This window comes from Manis javanica, chromosome 6 (genome assembly GCF_040802235.1).
Source record: "Manis javanica isolate MJ-LG chromosome 6, MJ_LKY, whole genome shotgun sequence".
In the NCBI taxonomy this organism is placed as follows: domain Eukaryota; kingdom Metazoa; phylum Chordata; class Mammalia; order Pholidota; family Manidae; genus Manis; species Manis javanica.
The window spans coordinates 85,985,150-86,004,638 of record NC_133161.1 but is presented as its reverse complement, the minus strand read 5'-3'; the positions used below and the strand labels follow the sequence as shown (position 1 = coordinate 86,004,638).

The following is a 19,489-nucleotide window of genomic DNA, read 5'->3' as shown; positions in this document are numbered from 1 at the left end:
AAACAAAATGTGATATATATGTGCAATGGAGTATTACTGAGCCTTAAAAAGGAAGGAAATCCTGTCACATGCTGCAGCATGAATGAACCTTGAGGATACTGTGCTAAGTAATTAAATGCATAGAAACATAAAGTAAAACAGTGGTTATCAGGGACTCTGGGGAAGAGGAAAAGGGCAGTTGCTGCTTAATGGGTACAGATTTTCAGTTTGGCAATGTGAAAAAATTCTGGTGATCTATTTAAAAAAATGTGAATATACCTAACACTACTGAAATGGCATTTTAACAAGGTTATTAATAAGGTAACTTTTATGTTACATGTGTTTTACTATAATTTTTTAAAAGACAAGGCACCACTCAACCTAACATTGAACTTTGGAACAAAAAAAATTCTAAATTCAAGATAATAGTTATTTCTAATGAAGGAGGGTAGGGAAGGACTATAAAGGTATCTCATATCTCAATGTTATCTGTAATGTTTTGTTACTTAGACAAATCTGAGACAATATGTCAAAATATTAGGATTTGAAACAAATAAACAAAAATTATGTTAAATGACAGGAGCCAGACACAACAAGTTCCAGATTGTATGATTCCATTTATATGAAATACCCAGAATAGGCAAATTTATAGAGACAGAACACAGACTGGTGGATGTCAGGGGTTCAGGGAATGGAGGAGTGGGGAGCAACTATTTCATGGTGGAAGGTATCCTTTTGGGGTCAGGAAAATGTTTATAGATACCACACTGTGAATGTACTAACTGCCACTGAGTTGTTACTTTAAAATGTGGTTGACTCTATGCTATGATAATTTCACCTCAATTAAAAAAATGAAACTAAGGAAGGAGAGAATTTCAAGAAGGAAGGCTGTTTACTCAAAAAGGGTCAAATGCCACTGAAAAAGTCGAGTAGGATGTAAACTAAGAGGTCATGAGATCTGGAAGTGGGAGGTCCTTTTAGGAGAAACGTGCCAGTAGTCAGACTGTTGGGGTCACAACAAAGGGCCTGTGTAATAGCTTGTGGGAGTCTTGAGGATTTTACTGGATAAGGGGAGTCAGTGGAGAAGGAAATATTTGTACAGCAAGACTAGGACGACATAAAGGAGCATAGAAAGGGTCAACAGGGAGAGGGGTTACACTCGGAAAGGACTAAGAATCCTAATATTGGAGGGAAACAAGTAAGTTATAGGGGTAAATTTGTGCTTTCCAAATTTCACTTGGAAAGGGGAGAGACTGAGTGAGTTGAAACTTGGTAACTCCTATTTTTTCTAGGAATGAGGAAGTAGGGTGCAGAGCTTGAGGAGCCAGAGTTAAATGAATAAAAGGACAGCTTTGTGAGCTTTAATGGGAATCATAAATCTCCCCTACCCAATACTCATAAATCCACAATTAAAAAGATTACTTGTTAAAAACAATGCATAATTAGTATTATTATTTCACAAACTGCTCACTACAATAAAACCACTGCATAGTACCATCTGTATGACACAATACTGGATTTGTGACATCTTATGAACATACTTAAAACAGTCTTCATGCAACATGGAATAGAAAGATCAGTCAGGGGAAACTGGAAAAAGACAGTACACTGGAATCTGCGGAAGAAACATTAAGTGTCAAACATTCAATTAGGAAAAGGAAATGAAAGATCTATGAGATAAGTTACTATTAAAGAAAGATATAAGTAAATATTTCACTAGAATTTTGAAATAATGGAACTACTTAAAAATCAATATGGAGAGGGTAGATGATAATTGCCTTGATAAATTTCAAAGCTCATTTCTTTGAAAAAGAAGGAACTAAATACCTTAAGTGTTTTTAAAAAACTACTTTTAAAGTTTACTTTTAAAAAATTGGTGGAGCCTATTAAAAAAGAATTTTTTTATTATTTTAAAACCCTGAATGCTTATTAGTTGAAAATTAAGAAAAATTAGTAACTAGTTATTAATAGTAAATGACCTTAAACAAATTTTTAACTACTGGGTGAACTTGAAGATGACTACAAAATGGGCCACCTTGAAGTGTGAGAGTCACTGATGAGGCAAGCAACGAACTAATGATTTCACTGAATGAAATATCATATGCAGGTAAGGTAACTTGTGTAATTCCATGGGCATTAAAAGATTTTGCATAATGTTATGATGATTCTCAGATATGAAATTTCCCTTAGATCTTATTTTAGTCTTGAATAGGTCCCAGAACAGTAATTATTTATATTTGACTATAGGCTGAATAACTGAGAGGCTCAGAGAAATCTTAGCTTTATAGTGGCCTATGCAAAAACATGAAATGCTGTATTTCACAGAACAGTGAATGTGATTTTAAAAAAACACATTGGCACTTAAACCACCATTTATATTTTACTATGGTTAAATATACATGAAGTTTACCATTGTAACCATTTTTAAGACAGTTCAGTGACATTAAGTTCATTCACATTGTTGTGAAACAATCACCACTATCAATCCCCAGTATATTTTCATCATCCCAAGCAATACTATTTATTTATATTGTGGTAAAACACAAACACAACATAAAATTACCCTAATTCTTAACAACTTTCAAACAATAAATTGATTTACTTAAACTAAAAGAAAAAAAAAAAGACCAAGATCCCATTTTCCCACCCTTGCCTGCCTCTAGCAACCATCAGTCTGTAATCTGTACCTATGAGCTTGTTTTGTTTTTAAATTTTTTCTTTACATTCCACATATGAGAGAGATGTGAAGTTTCTATTTCTCTGCCTGACTTATTTCACTTTACATAATGCCGTCAATGTGCATCCGTGCTGTTACAATTGGCAGTATTTCATTTTTTATGGTTGAATACTATTCCATTGTGTATATATACACATCCCACAATTTATTTATTCATTTATCCCTCAATAGACACTTAGGTTGTTTCCATATCTTGGGTATTGTAAATAATGTTGCAGTGAACATGAGGGTTCAGAAATCTTTTTGTTAGTGTTGTCATTTCCTTTGGATAAATACCAAGAAGTGGGATAACTGGATCATATGGTAGTTCTCTTTTTAATTTCTGGGGGAACCTCAATACTGTTTCCCATAGTGGCTGAATCAATTCACTTTCCCACTAACAGTACACAATGGCTCCCTTTCTCCACAACATCAACAATAGTTGTTATTTCTAGTCTTTTTATACTAGCCATTCTAATATATGTAAGGTGGTATCTCATTGTGGTTTTGATCTGTATTGTCCTGATGTTTAATGATGTAAAGTATCTTTCCATGTACCTACTGGCCATCTATATGCACTCTTTGGAAAAATTTCTAGTCAGAACTTCTGCCCAGGTTTTAACTGAATTGTTTGTTTTTTGCTATCAAATTGAATGAGTTCCTTATATATTTTGCATATTAGCCCCTTATCACATATATGACTTGCAAATATACTCTCCCATTCAGAAGGTTGCCTTTCGTTGTGATGTTTTCTGATGTGCAGCTTTTAGTTTGATGCAGTCCCACTTATTTGTTTTTGTCGCTTTTGCTTTTGGTGTCAGATTTAAAATATCTTTTTAATCTAAACTAAAATGTATATGAAGGAGCTTACTGCCTATGTGTTCTTCCAGAAGTTTTACGGTTTTAGGTGTTATATCCCAGTTCTTTATTCCATTTTTAATTACTGTCTGGTGTATGGTGTAAGATAGTAGTGTAATTTAATTCTTTTGCATGTGGCTGTCCAATTTTCCCAACAGTGTTTCTTGAGGAGACTGTCCTTTTCTTATTGTATTGGCTCGTATGTCATAAATTAATTGACCATATATGTGTGGGTTCATTTCTGGGCTTTCCATTTTGTTCTTTGATCTATATGTGTCTATTTTTATGCCAACACCATACTGTACTAATTACTGTAGTTTTCTAATATGATTCCACACAAATGTCAGGATTATTTGTTCTATTTCTGTGAAAAATGCCTTTGGAATTTTGATAGTGATTGCATTGAATCTGCAGATTGCTTTGGGTAGTACGGCCATTTTAACAATATTAATTCTTCCATCCATGAGCATGGACTGTCTTTCAATTTATTCGTGTCATCTTCAATTTATTTCATTAATTTTTTATAGTTTTCAATATACAGGTCTTTCACCTTCTTGGTTAAATTTATTCCTAGGTGTTTTATTCTTTTTGGTGCCATTGTAAATGTGATTGTTTCTTCTCTTTCTGACAGTTCATTAATAGTGTATAAAAATGCTACAGATTTTTGCATATTGATTTTGTATTCTGCAACTTTACCGAATTCATTTATTAGTTCTAACAGTTTTTTCTAGGGTATTTTGGGTTTTCTATATATAATTCATGTCAACTGTAAATTGTGACAGTTTTACTAATTCCTTTCCAATTTGGATGCCTTGTATTTCTTTTTCTTGCCTAATTGTTGTGGCTAGGAATTCCAGTACTCTGTGGACAGAGTGGGCATCCTTGTTTTGTTCCAGATCTTTAGAGAAAACCCTTTCAGCTTTCCACTATTGAGTATGATATTAGCTGTGGGCTAGTCATATATGGCCTTTATTATGTTGACATACATTCCTTTTATACCTGCTTTGTTGAGAGTTTTTGTCACAAACAAATGTTGAATTTTGTCAAATGCTTTTTCTGCATCTACTGAGAAATCTGAGTTTTATCCATCTTTTTATTAATGTAGCATATCACATTACAGACTGTGGGTGTGAAACCATCCATGCATTCCTGGAGTAAACCCCACTTGATGGTGGTGTATGATCCTTTAAAGTATTGCCTAATTCAGTTTCCTAATATTTTGCTGAGGATTTTTGCATCTATGTTTATCAAGGATATTGGCTTTTAATTTCCTTTTCTTGTGGCACCCTTGACTGGTTTTGGTATCAGTGTAATGCTTGCCTTGTAAAATGAGTTTAGGAGAGTTCCCTCCTGTTCTAACGAGATTTTTTGGAAGAGATTGAGAAGAATTGGTATTGATTCTTTGAATGTGTGGTGGAATTCACCAGTGAATCTGTCTGGTCCTGGATTTCTTGTTCATTGGGATGCTTATGATTACTGATTCAATTTCTTTATTAGTGAGTAATTAATCTGTTCAGATCTATCTCACCATGATTCAGTCGTGGTAGGTTGTGTGTTTCTAGGAATTTATACATTTCTTCTAGGTTATCCAATATGTTGACATATAATTGTTCACTGGTCATTTATGATCATTTGTATTTCTGTGGCATCAGTTGTAACATCTATTTCATATTTTATTTTACTTATTTGAGTCCTCTCTTTTTCTTGATGAGTCTAGCTAATGGTTTGTCAATTCTTTCTTCAAAGAACCAGCTCTTAGTTTCATTGACCTTTTCTATGTCCTTTTAGTCTCTATCATATTTATTTCCACTCCAATTTTTGTTATTCCCTTCATTCTACTAATTTTTGGCTTCATTTGTTTTTCTTTTTAATTCCTTGAGGTGTAAAGTTGGGTTGTTTATTTGAGACTTTTCTTATTCTTGAGATGGGCATTTATAGCTATGAACTTCCTTCTTAGAACTGCTTTTGTTACATCTTATAAATGTTGGTAGTTACATTTCCATTTTCATTTGTCTCAAAGTATTCTTTGATTTCCCTTTTGATATCTTTTTTGACCCACTGGCTTTTTAGTAGTATGTTGTTTAATCTCCATATATTTGTGAATTTTTAGTTTTCTTTGTGTAATCATTTCTAGTTTCATACCACTGTAGTAAAAAAGATGCTTGATATGATTGCAATCCTCTTAAATTTATTAAGACTTGTTTTGTGGCCTAAAACCTGATCTTGGAATATGTTCTGTATACATTTGAGAGGAACATGTATTCTGTAACCTTTTTTTTTTTTGGTATCATTAATCTATAGTTACATGAGGAACATTAGTATTCTGTTACTTTTTGATAGAATGTTCTATAAATATTTGTTACATTCATCTGGTCTAATGTATTATTTAAAGTCAATGTTTCCTGATTGATTTTCTGCCTGGATGATCTGACCATTGATGTAAGAGGGGCATGAAAGTCCCCAACTACTGTATTGCTTCTGTTTTTCCCTTTAAGTCTATCAATATTTGCTTTATATAATTTGGTGCTCCTATATTGAATGAATATTTACAAATGTTATGTTTTATTGGATTCACCCCTTTATCATTATGTAACACCTTATCTCTTTATAGTCTTTGTTTTAAAGTCTATTGTCTCAGATGGTAACTACACTTACCATGATGAGCATTTCATAATGTATATAACTGATGAATCACTGAGTTGTTCATCAGAAACCAATATAAAATGGTATATGAACTATATATCAATTTAAAAAAAGATTTAAAAAGTGAATTTTATCGAATAAAAAGTATAGTTACTCCAGCTTTCTTTGAGTTTCCATTTGCATGGAATTTCTTTTTCCAACTCTTCACTTTCAATCTGTGTGTATCCTTACATCTAAAGTGAATCTCTTGTAGGAAGTATATAGATGGGTCTTGTTATTTTATCCATTCAGCCATTCTATGTTTTTTGATTAGTCCACAGTAATTATTGAAATGTAAGTGCTTCTTGCCATTTTTTAAATTGTTTTCTGGCTGTTCCTTTATTGCCTGATGACTTTCTTTAGTGGTATATTTATATTCCTTTCACTTTATCTTTTGTGACTTTACTATAGGTTTTTGCTTTTTGAGGCTCACATATAACAAGTTGTATCTATAAAGTCTATTTTAAGTTGTTAACAACTTAAGTTTGATTCCATTAGAAAGTTCAACATTATTACTCTCCCCCCATGTTTTGTTTTTGATGTCACATTTTACATCTTTCTCTTGTGTATCACTTAACTAATTATAATTATAGTTATTTTACTGCTTTGATATTTAACCATCATACTAGCTTTATAAGTGAATTACTACCTTTTAACTGTATATTTACCCTTCCTGTGACATTTAATCTTTCAAACATGTTCTTGTTACTAATTAGTACCCTTTCTTTTCAGCTTAAAAGAAGTCTGTTTAACACTTCTTGTAAGGCTAGTTTGGTTGTTATAAACTGCTTTAGATTTTGCTTGTCTGGAAAACTCCATCCCTCCTTCACTTCTAAGTGATAAATTTTCCAGGTATAGTATTCTTAGTTGAAAGTTTTTTCTTTCAGCTCTTTGAACATGTTGTGCCACTCCCTTCTGCTGGAAATTCTGCTTAGTCTTAGGGGGGTTTCTTTATACATATCTCTAAGTGATAAATTTTCCAGGTATAGTATTCTTGGTTGGAAGTTTTTTCTTTCAGCTCTTTGAACATGTTGTGCCACTCCCTTCTGCTGGAAAATCTGCTTAGTCTTAGGGGGGTTTCTTTATACATAAAAGTTGTTTTTCTCTTGCTGCTTTTAATAGCTTCTCCTTGCTTTTAACTTTTGACATTTTATTTATAATGTGGCTTGTTGTGGGTCCCAGCACCTAGATTCATGCTAACTGGAAGCCAGACCCTCAGACATCAGCTTTTAATTGTAAGCAAATATATACAGTCCTGGGAAACCACTAGTGTAAGCCCACTGGCCACCAGAGCCAGATGATCTGGAGGTGTTCCCTGCAGCAGTCACAAAAGCAGGGCTCCAGATGAGTGCACATGCTCTTTTCTGGGTGATACAGTGCGCTGGAGCCAGGGAGAGGGAGAGAACCAAGATGATATCCACAGCCTATGTTCCTTGAGAGCAGCTCTACAGGCTGCCAAACCTGAAGTCTGACCCTCTGGTCAAAGCTCTAAGATAAGCAAAAAGCCTACTTCAAAGCATGACTTGGGGGTATGCTTCAGTCTGCTTTGTGTGCACGGCCTTGGGGTTGGCAACCTGCCAAGAACCTTCTCTCCTGTTGCCACAATCCAATGGGATCCAGGAATGCAAGAACCCCTAACAGCCAGAGCCAGGCAATCAAGGGGTGTCCTCTGGGCAGCAGCCACAAAATCAGGACACCAGGCACATGTAAAGTTCCCCTCCAGGAAACACTTTGCCACCTTTAAGTGTACAGTTCAGTGATGTTATGCATATTCACATTGTTGTGAAATAGATCTCCAGAACTTTTCCATCTTGCAAATCAAAACTCTACACCCATTGAACAACTGCCCTTTTCTTCCTACCCCAGCCCCTGGTAACCACCATTCTACTTTTTGCTTCTATGAATTTGACTACATTAGATACCTCATATAAGTGGAATCATAATTCATTTTTTCCAATTTTATTAAGAAATGATTAACATACATCACTATGTAAGTTCAAGGCACACAGCTTGATGTTTCATTTACATGTATTATGAAATGATTACAATAGGTTCGTCTAACTTCCGTCATTTCACATAGACACAACAAAAAGAAAAAACATTTCTCCTTATGATAAGATTTAGGATTTACTCATTCTCTTAACACTTTTCTATTTATCATACAGCAGTGTTAAACACTGTCACCCAGTCGTACATTACATCCCTAGTACTTATTTATCTAATAAGTGGAAGTTTGTACTTTTGACCACCTTCCTCCAATTCTCCCTTCCCTTGTCCTCTGCCTCTGGTAATCATAAGTTTGATCTCTCTTTCTGAGTTGTTTTTTTTTTTTTTTTAGATTCCACATATAAGTGCAACCATACAATATTTTTTCTCTGTCCACAATTTATTTTTAATCTAAAATATTACCATTCATTGAATGAAAGGGATTTTTGCTTGTGTTGTTTTGGGGCCTTTACTGATAGTTGGGCCTGAGCCCAATCACTATACTGGAAGTATTTGCTATAGTTAATTATATTTCACACCCCTCGTTAATGATCCATTCCTGAATACAAAAACTAAATGTCACCATGTTGAAGAATCACCAATTAGATGCTCAGGTAGTACTTGACTTTAAAAGTATTTATAAAATTTAAATTTTTCTTTGAATTTTAAATGAAACAGCATTAAGAAATGAGATAGAAAAGATAAGAGGGTGTATTTAATTACCACACTTTCCCACTGTTATTATTTATTATTATACTATTTAGATTTCATTGCATAACATTTTTAGGTTTTTATTGAGTGAAGAATCACCTGAGTTTTGGTTCCAGTTCTGCCATCTATATTTAATTTCTCTAAGCCTAAGCATCATTATCTCTATAAGTATTCTAATGTATAAATAAAGATGGAGAAAATAATACCTGGCCTATCTACTTTAAGGTAGAGCTATGAGAATAAACAGGGAGTATTATGTGAAAAAGCTCTGAAACATTAACTTCAGAAATATATATTAAGTATTAAAGAAATTTCATCCTTTCCAAATGTCTATTTTTACAGGTGTTTCTTCAAAAAACCTTATTCTTCCCTAGACTAAAAAGTCATGCTCCTTTTTTTCCCTGTCCACTACATATTGGAGTACATATTTCAACAATAAACAGTTTAAGATTTAAAAATTGTCAAGTTTTGTTGCTGTGATTAGGTCTAGGAATGAGGGAGTAAGGGATAGCAAGAATAAACTAGACTAGAATTTCCCTCCCTTCCTTCTTATTCACTCTCCCATAACTTTCCAGCTATGAGTCCTTTAAGTTGACAGTAGAGAGAACTGAAGGACGTAAAAGAAAATGACAGGTTAATATTAGATGTCCTTTGGGAGAATCTCAGGAATAGCTTGAATCTTCACCTGTAGTTTCACTTAAATTCCACCAGGTATAAAAAACACTGTGACTCAGTGGTTTAGCAACAAGCCGGAAAGTCAGGACCTGTGGGTTCTGGCCATGCACCTGACATTTGTTTTTCACAAGTGAGCTAGTCACGATCACTCCCAAGTTTTATTTAGTTTTTCATGTATTAATGAGGACAATGATGCCAAATTACTTCCCAGGGTTGTTAAAAAAAAAAAAAAAAGACCTCACAAGAGCTATCATGCCATAAAAACTGTAACAAAGGTAGCTTTTATGCAAAAATAGATGTAAAAATATTCCAGAAGTTTCTATACAGATATAAAGCATTACTTTTACCTAAGATGTGTGAAAAGGGATATGGTGATTTTGAAACAAGTAGATAATCCTGAAATTTCTTTTGGATTATTAAATTTAATCTCCCACTCAAACCTTTGCAGAATTAATAAGAAGAGAGATTTTTGAAAATGGTGTTTGACTTTCTTCTCATTCCTCAAGTATTTACACAGTGATGGTGGCCAGTGAATAGGGAAAGAGTCTAAGGAAGAAGCAGGAGGTAAAAAAGAAAAAGGCCCAGAAATCATCCATTCTTTGTTTAACCTCATTCTTATTTTGTGTTTTCTGTAAGCAAGAGCAATAAGTAGTACACTAATTTTGAAACACACCTCATTAAGACAGCACTGGGCAGCTTTCCTTAAAAAAAAAAAAGGCTTATTAAATTTCATTTAATAAGTATATTTGGGGGCCTATTCCACATCAACACATAACCAAAAATTCTCAAGGCCCCCTAGAGAGGCTTAGAGAGGTTAAGTGAATTGCCCTAAGAAAAAGAGTGGGTTTTCTCAAACTTATCTCTCTCAATTCAGAGCTAATACGCTTTATTATTGGCTATTCTGTTTCAGATAAAGCAGACATTACTTATGGAATAAGTCAACCCAACCTGTCTTGAGTAGTTACCAGGAAGTCAAGTTGTTCCAGGATTCTTCCCATCTCTCTCTGCAGCCACATGGGGCATAGCAAGACATCCCTACATATCTCTGCCTGCCTGCTTAATGCTCTTTTCTTGACTAGCCAGATTCTTTATACTTTCTACTCTTATAGCGCTTCATCTTTCCAAATCCCTAAAGGCATTCATTCATCTTTTGCCCTGGCTGCTTAATGACTTATTCTCTCTAGGGTTTTAAGTTCAGATTCCTAACAGCGAGAACTGATAGGCCCAGATCATGTTCATACATCAGGCCATAGGTTGTTGGTCAGTCCACAATGATTGGTTAACATGGGTCCAGTGCCCAACCCTAGGCTGTGGCTGAGGATGGGCAGGGCAGATCAGATTCCTTGAGAAATATGGTGTAAGTATGTGGGCATTCTGTAACTTAGCCTGTGCCATTTTTTTTTTAAATCTCCCAGGATCTGCTTCCTTTTTTCTTTGTGTGTTTCTATTAAAGATATTGCCATTCTTCCTCTCACCTGAACTGAAAGTCTAAAAAATTTTTGTTATTAAATAGACTTAATTTTGTTGGAAAAGTAATGCATTCACATGGTAAAATATTCAGAATATAAAAGGGTATACATAGTGGAAGCTGTCTCCTTTCTACCAAAAATTCTCAAGGCCCCCCTAGAGTCTACCACAGCTAACAGTTTTTGAAGTACCTTTCAGAAAAATTCTGTGCATGTTCAAACATTTTATCCACATTCCATTTTACCTAAATGGAAGAATACTACAAATAGATGTACTCTTAGTGTTTTCATTTAATAAGTATATTTGGGGGCCTATTCCACATCAACACATAACAAGTTTTTGTTTTTTTAAATGGCTTCATAGAACTGAATGACATATATGTGATTTTGTTTTTTACCAGTGCCCTTTTGATAGACATGTACATTATTTCCATTCTTGCTATTACAAATAAGGCTATAATATGCACATTTGTGAACAGCTATAAATAGTATCTATAAATTTTTCAGTCAAAGCATGAAGGACATTTCCTTTTTGATACATTTATGACCAAGTTGCCTCCAAAGATGTGCCAATTTCACCATCTGCATTATGAAAGTTCCTATTTGCCCATATCAGGCACAGCCTTGTATTCTGTCAAACTTTCTGACCTCTTCCAATCTGGTAATTTCAGTCATTTTCATTTTACTTCCTTTTTGCCTACTAAGTCAGTTTGTCAATTCTTTCAGTCTCTCTCACCTCCATCTGTGTCTTTCTAATTGCTGTGCTATGACCTTAATTTCAGCTTTTGTCTCTTTATGAATTAGCTCCTAATATCCCTCATTCCATTCTCTCCCCTCATTAATTCACAGTTTATCCAAAAAGTGCCAGATTAATATTTTCCTGATTTTACTTCTATACTCAGAAACCTCTAGTGGCCCCACCGACAACAGTATCAAGTCCAAATCCTTAGCCAGGCCTTCAGTGCTCTTGAGTCCAGTCTGTCTACTTTAGCACCTTCACACATACATAAAAGTTCTGCTTCTAGCTTCTGTTTTGCTGTCATTATGCTTTTTGTTTCATCACTTCTCTCGCCTGGCATTTCTTCCTTTTCAAACCTACCTTCCCTTAATCCTTCAAGGTCTTCTGTGGTCACTTCATGCTGACAACCAGTTCACAATTCTTTCTTTTCAGAATTGTTAAACCACTCATTGTCTGCATCACTCATTTGGCATTTATTAACTAAGAGTTTATTGTTTTTCCTGCCTCCTGAACTAAACTATAACTCAAAGAAAACAAGCCATCCCTAAAACATTTGTATTTTACGCACACACATACATACAGCACATCTCATATTTTAAGGTGCTCAAAAAATATAGGTAGATTGAAACAAGGCCTAAATATATTAAAAGGAGGAAAGCACTGCTAAGCTTTCCAAAAAAGTTGAAATCCATGAAAGTAATTTACATCTATTTTCCCCAAACTACATTAGATGCCAAAGGTAGCCCCTCAGAACTCAAAAACACTGAAGTGTTCCAAGAAAGAGAAGCTTGCCAGTAAGAGGAAAAGTTTTTTAAAAAAGAAAATAATACTAGCTCAATAACCTAAGCTAACAATTTCCACCACACTGTGATGAGACTGTTAAATAATTTGACTGCATATAGTCTTTATCAGTTGCTATCTAGTGTGTACAGTCTTTTGACATAAAAAGTAGAGGAATTCCTGATCATCTGCCTATTACTTTGCCTACAGCCTAATTTCTCTCCTAGTGGGCTATATAGGTGGGTGATCAAGTCCAGATCGTGAATTTTTCTCACATCCAGTGAAACTAAGTCTCTGTATCTGATTAAAGTAAAATACTCCAGACCTTGTTTCAATTAAAGCTTACCTTAGAGATTAAACCATTCCTCTACATGAATTTTTGAAATACAGAACAAAACTGTATCTTTTCACATACACATGTGTATACAACGCATAGCAAGAAACATTTACAAGGGCCTATATAGAAATGCATACTTCTGAGGAAAGGAGTCAATTGGTATATATTAGTTTTCTTTAAAAGAGAAATATTTTTAAGTCAAAAAGGGAATATATTGTACTTTGTTATTCATACATATATTCTATATGGAGTTTATCATTAAATTCTATGGTGCTTCTAAACATTCATCTAGGAGGAGCCTACCACTGATATTTCCTATTTAAACAAAATTCCCTGACCTATCTGATCTGTAAAAAAATATTTGGGGATATAAGTAATAAAAGAAGTTTTGGATCAAACCCTTTAATTCTATCACATTATCACAAGTTCACGTTCCTTAGTGAGAGGCAATATGGTGTTGTAGTGAACGAAAGGGACCTGAGTTCGTTTTGACTCTGGTAAGAATATGCTGGGGTGGGGGAACTCTGGGAAAATCACTTTCTTTGTAAAAATGGTGAATTAAATTAGCACGAATATTCTTTGAATACTGCAAGATTTACAAAGAAATATAAAGATTTATGAAGTCCATTCTATGGAGAAAAGTTATTATTCAGTTCTACAGTCAAGACGACAAACTCCAATTCGGCAGATACCAAGCCCCTAACATAGGCGCAGTACGCATCAAGACGCTCCCGTACTCTCAGGCGCTCACTCGCCAGGGTTTAAACGTAACTGCAAGACGCAAGTCTTGTCACTCAAAAAAGCCTTTCGATTCTCTTGGCCGTAGCCCTCCCCAAAGTGCCAAGGTCTAAATTGCCAACAGTCACCAAGCCATTAGTAAGACGAAGACGTACCTGCTGCGAACGCGGAGCGGACAATACTACAGTTCCCAGAAGGCCTCATCCACCGCCCTCTCCCGCCCCCACTCCTGCCCTTCTGCCGGCCGGGACTTGTAGTCCCTGCCCGCCGGCGGCGGCGACACGGAAGCGTGCTATAAATATGCTCTTCCCACTAGTAGGTAGTGAGACCACAACTTTCAGCTGAACTCCTACTCCGAGTGACTAGGGTTGGCCCGGCTCACAGTCGAATCACCGCCCCCCAGCGCTCCTCAGACCTACTAGCGGTCCAGGAGGAACCACGCCCCGGAAGTGGGTCGAGCCTCCCCGCCGACCGCAGGTGCCTTCCAGCCACTCCTCGCGGGGCTGGAGCCGGAGAGGCGGGCTTGAGGGTGGGGCCGAGGCGGGACGGGCGGTGCGGTGCGGCGTAGCGCCCGAGGCGGAGCCGCTCGCGGGGCCGCGCGTCTGGGTGGCTGCGGGGCCGCGCCCGTTGGGAGAGTCGGCTACGGCTGCTAGTGGGGAGCGGGGGTGAGGGGTAAGGAGGAACCGGGAAGGGGGCAGGGCGAGCGGGAGCCGTGTTCCTGAGGCGGTGGCGGCGTCTCGGACGGAGGAGGAGGAGGGCGGGGAAGGAGGATGGAACTGGCTGGGGGTTGGTACCGGCGCTAGCCGCCGCGGCTCGCCTCTTACTGTGGGAGAGCGACGGTTGCTCCTGGAAGTTGAGGGGTCGGGAGCAGGGCTGGAGCCGCCGCTGCCTCGCCTCCAGGGCGGCGGGGAGGAGCAGGGAGCGGCGGGGCTCGGGTGAGAGGGACGGGCAGGGGGAGCGAGCCGGGGAAGCGAGCTGGGGAAGACTGAGCAGGCTCTGCGCCGGGCGGGCGGGCGGCGGCGGCGGCGGCGGCGGGGGGGCCAGCGGCCGCAGCCGGGGGAACGCGGGAGGATGGAGCAAGTGGAGATCCTGAGGAAATTCGTCCAGAAGGTCCAGGCCATGAAGAGCCCGGACCACAATGGGGAGGACAACTTCGCCCGGGACTTCATGGTGAGTCCCTCCCCTTGCCGTCGCCTCCTTTCGCTGGCACCGGAGTGCCCCGCCGCCTCGCCTGGTCTGCCGCGGCCGCCGGCGCTTTGTGTGCGGCTGTGAGGAGAGGGGCGGAGGGGGCGCGCACCAGCCCGCAGACCGGGTGGTCTCGGAGGCCTGCAGCGGCTGAGGCTGCCTCCGCCCCTCGGCCTCCTTTCCCTTCCTCCGGCGTGCGCGGCCCCCTCGGCGGGCGCCCGGGCGCGAAGGGAGCGGCTACCGGGCCGAGCCCGCACTCTGCACCGCCGCCAGCGACCACCTATTGTTTCTCGTGCTGAGAGCCGAAAGGGAGTGAGGTGCAGGCTGGGGCCAGCCTCCCCTCACCTCCGCATCCAGGCTGCCCCTCCTTGGGGGGTCGAGGCAGCGTGTCTGCGCGGGGCTGAGAGCAGATCCAGGCTGACGAAGGAACGAGGGTATCGAGGTTGGCATTAACTCGTGGGTCCCTCTCCTCAAGCTTGCCTCAGAGGTGGGCAAGGTAGGACTTCTGCCTTTTCTGGGTTCGCAGTTATCTCCAACGTTTGGGAAAGGATTGCCCATACGGAATCTCGTTGTCTCGTTGTATGCCCAATTTCCCTTTACGCCCAACCCGTCCCTTGTCTCTTGAGACCAGATTTGAGATGGTGTTGGGGTCAGCGTTACTTATGTTGAAGGATCAAGTGTGTGTGTGTGAGTGAAGGGGGGTTATCCTAAAGGAAACCTACTTTGGACTCCCTAGGGGACACTGCCGAAGGCGGAGGGGATGTGACTATCACTTCCTATCCGGGGTGGGGGTGGGGAACTTGGGAACAATAGTCCTGGCGGGGCGGAGGCGACGATACGGGCCGGAGCCCTGAACTAGGAGATAACCTTCTCGGCCTCCCTCCCACCCCCACCCCCTTTCCGCTCTCTGCCTGTACGGGAGGGCTGGAGAGGAGGTTAAAAGTCTAGTTCGTGAAATCGCTAGATACCTCACAGTGAGGGGGTCAGATCCGAAGGCGTGGGACCAGAAGTCGACTTCCTACACTGCCCCCCACCCCGCCCCTTTATTTTTCTGCTGGACAATGTTCCCTTTAGGGTTGTTTCTCGGCTTAGGAGGCGGTGGTTGCGGCGGCTGCTCCTACGGATATTGCGCAAGACTGGGGCGTTGGAAACTCTGGAGGTCTGGGGAATGGAAAAGGAAGTGGGACTTTGGGAAGTGGTTGCTCCTTAGCCTTGGCGAGATTTCGGAATGGGGAATAAGCTAGGGAAAATTTTGCTCCTGGGCGACATGCACCTCCGACTATAATCACTTAATTTCTTAATTCTCGATTGTAAAAAGCGATACACAATGTCTATAAAAATGAATGAGCGGCAAACATGGCTAGATTTTGTTTTAAAGTACAGTTTAATGTTTACAAGGTGCAGGTGAAATGACTAGGTACTGAAATACTTCACATTTTAAAGAGACTTCGGTCTAGTAAAGCTTTAGCGTTAAAATTGTTAACAGCTTATAAAATAGATCCTTGATCTTACACAGTATTATAATAGTATTGTGGAGCTTTGTGGTTGCCGCTACCCTAGACCAGTAATAGAAGGTAAGAGTAAGATTTTGTTACTATCTTTTGAAGACAGAAAAATGTAGATTAATGTGTGGATTATTTTGAACATTTTCTTTTGATATTTAGTTTATATATTTTTGAAAAAATTTGATTCTGAGAAGGGTAAAAAAAAGACATTTTCCCTTACAAAACTGATCCTGTTATTTAAAATAATTCGAGTCCCCTTTTTACTGCTCTGTAGCAAAAAAAGAAAATACTAACTTAAAATATTTTAAAAGTAAAACTAGTGTTTTACAATCTTATTTAGGTAATGGAAGAACAGGTGGTGTGGTCCCTGGCCGCTTCTGGTTTGCTTGCTGGTCATCTTGTTATCCTCTGGGTATATCCTGTAAGGAAAGAGCATTCATTGTTTGGTGATGAAGGCCATCAGGACAGGTGCCCAGTCTCTGAACTCCCGTCCTGGGGAAGTAGCCTTCAGGTTCCTGCTTTGAGGATGAGTCAGAGACTCCTATTGGAGATTTAATTTCTCAAGGACTAAATGAGTTTCCTTTTTTTTCCGTGGTACCTAGAGATAGCTAGGTGATTCTACATTTGAGATTTGATGACTAAGGCTATTCTTTTATAGTGCTGGCTTTTTTTCAGTGACCTGATAAGCAATAACTATAATTAAGACTGCTAGTTGCTGCTGCTTTTTCCCTTCACTGGAAGGCTGAAGGGAAACAGTGGAAAGAGAATAGAAGATCAGCTGATAGAGTCTAACTGTTGTGTCATTCTTAAATTATGATGTGGATAAAAAATTGATTTTTAAGTTGTAGCATTTTAGAATTGAGCCTTAGAGATAATCTAGCTATTATAATGCTATTCAGCTTTAAAGTAATAATGTTCTTTTCAAATTTGGAAACTGTAGAATAATCATCAGTAATGCTGTACATTTAGGAAAGTGGTCATCCAAACTGCTTTTTCCATTCTGTCCATCCTTTCTATAGTCCTATCACCCAAAGGCTGTCTCTGTTAATGTTTTTAATGCTTCTCTATGACCGTAGTACATATACCATCTTATATTCTCAGTTTTTTTTAACATTTTGATAAGTTTTTCATTTATAAAAATGATTTTAAGTGACTATATACTATTTTGCCTGCCTACTATTTTATAGTTTAACCCTATTTCCTTATGATTGAATGTTTAGGTCATTTATTTTCTGCTGTTATATAATTCTGTAATGAACATAAATACAGAAAACTTTTTATTTTGGGTTATTGCATAATATATTTTCCAGTAGTAGACAAAAGGATATAAACACTTAATGCTTGTTTATAAATAATTTTTTGGAGGTGTGTCAGTTTATACAGTTGTCAGTAATGTGTGAGTATTCATGTAATAATTATCTTGATCTTTGATAATTTGATGATTGAAAATGAAGTCTTATTTTAATTTGAACTTGTTGATGACTAGTGAAGGTGGAAATTTTTCTACCTGTCATTAACTATTCTGAGTTGTATATTCTTGTCCTTGGCCTTATGTACCCCCTTTCTCGTAAAGAGGAGAAAACTAAAGTATTGAGATAGTGTAAACTATGGTACTGAGATGATTACTTACTGAAGGTTAGATGGCTAATTTGTGGCAGATCCAGAACTTGATTTCGACCATCTCTGACTTTCAGTCTTTTTTGCAAGATCACGGACAGTGATCATAACAAATAAATGTATGAAGTAGAATGCTGCACATTCATGTTTGACAGACCTGAGTTTTACTATCCTATCTGCCATTAGCTATCTATCTGACTTTGGGCAGGCCACTTAAAAGAAGTTGGCTGATTTCTCTCATCTTTAAAAGAAGAAAAATGCTGCCTACTTCACAGGGCTGAGGTATGGGTCTGATATTTAGGGTCATCATCTAATAAATTATTGTGCTAAGATCTATTTATCCTCATGGCCTAATTTATGTAGTCATTTACAGATAACTGGAGATAGATAAAAGTAGTTATCTGGGTTTTCACTTTCAATCCTTCTCTTTTTTAAAGCTTTATCCTAAGTTTTGAAACAAGAAGTAGATCAGGCTAAAGGTTATCCAGAGTGCATTGGACACTTGCATATTAAAAAATTGTGAAAAATGACTCTTAAGCTACAAGGAAAGAGGGCAGTTTCAGCTTAAAAACCAGCTCTCCACTTATGAAGGTGAAACAAGTGTTTAAGAGTGGACTCAGTGGAATTTTTAAAAACAAGATGTAGCAGAGGTATAAAGTATAGTACTTTTTGTGAAACATTGGGAAGAAAGGGTTTTTGGACATTTTTCTAAGGCTACACTGGGATATTACATGAAGCCATCCTATGTTAAAATGCTATTTAAAATAACTCTGGTATTTTAAATTAATCTGAGCTTAATTTATCAAAGTACCATAGAAGTTATGCATTTCAGGGAATTTATTATATAAAACCATCCTACAAATACTAGCCCTGACAGAATGCTCAAAACAACCTGTTGGCTTTATTACGATTCAATAATTATTATATTATTTTTATTTTACTACAGTGATGTTAGTGACTTTATTAAATTATTTAAGTAGGAAGGAAGTTAACATTTTAAATCCCTAGTATATGCTAAACACTATGGCAGGTATTTTACATTGTTTTATTTAACATCAGTAGTTTCTAAGGTAGATATAATCAGTGTTTTTACAGATGTGAACACACTCTGAGAAGTTAAGTATCCTGCCTGAGTTCAAAACCTCTGTTCTTTTTATCCTGTTTCTCCAGGATACATCTGAGGTCGTAAGACCTGCCTCGAACTAGGCTAGTGGTTGAGGGCACATCACCATGCAAAAGGATCGAGATTTTAAAGTTGAACATGTTTAGAAGAGTGGTAGAGAATATGCTATAACTGATGCAGCAGTTTCACACCTTTGGCCTCAAGAGTCCTTTACACTCTTAAAAATTATTGAGGACCCCAAAGGTCTTTTGTTTTACTGTACTATGAATTAAAACATTAAAAAAAATAATTCACTTTAATGGTAGTAAACCCCATTCCACATTAACCTGTATAGTATATTCAATGACAAGTAATTATTTTTCAAAACAAAATAGTGAGAAGCATTATTTTTA

The 19,489-nt window shown here is 37.9% G+C and overlaps 1 protein-coding gene and 1 long non-coding RNA gene across 6 annotated transcripts in view; one reads left to right on the top strand and one right to left on the bottom strand.

Moving 5' to 3' along the window:
* LOC118971410 (uncharacterized) overlaps window positions 1-14,102 on the bottom strand; it is a 91,804-nt gene extending 77,702 nt beyond the window's left edge. The window contains exon 1 of the long non-coding RNA XR_005059828.2: window positions 13,823-14,102. This is a non-coding gene — a long non-coding RNA (uncharacterized lncRNA). The remainder of the gene's footprint in view (window positions 1-13,822) is intronic.
* Window positions 14,103-14,257: 155 nt separating this feature from the next.
* PTPN12 (protein tyrosine phosphatase non-receptor type 12) overlaps window positions 14,258-19,489 on the top strand; it is an 82,185-nt gene continuing 76,953 nt past the window's right edge. The window contains exon 1 of one of the 5 annotated variants that reach the window (XM_073238952.1): window positions 14,258-14,339. Coding sequence is in view for 2 of the 5 variants with exons in the window: in XM_073238950.1 (XP_073095051.1) it covers window positions 14,739-14,837 (99 nt within the window). In the remaining 3 variants the exon portion in view is untranslated. Of the gene's footprint in view, window positions 14,340-14,363; window positions 14,603-14,660; window positions 14,838-19,489 lie in introns of those variants that run through there. The other 4 variants (XM_073238953.1, XM_073238950.1, XM_017668406.3 and 1 more) reach the window with 4 other exon arrangements.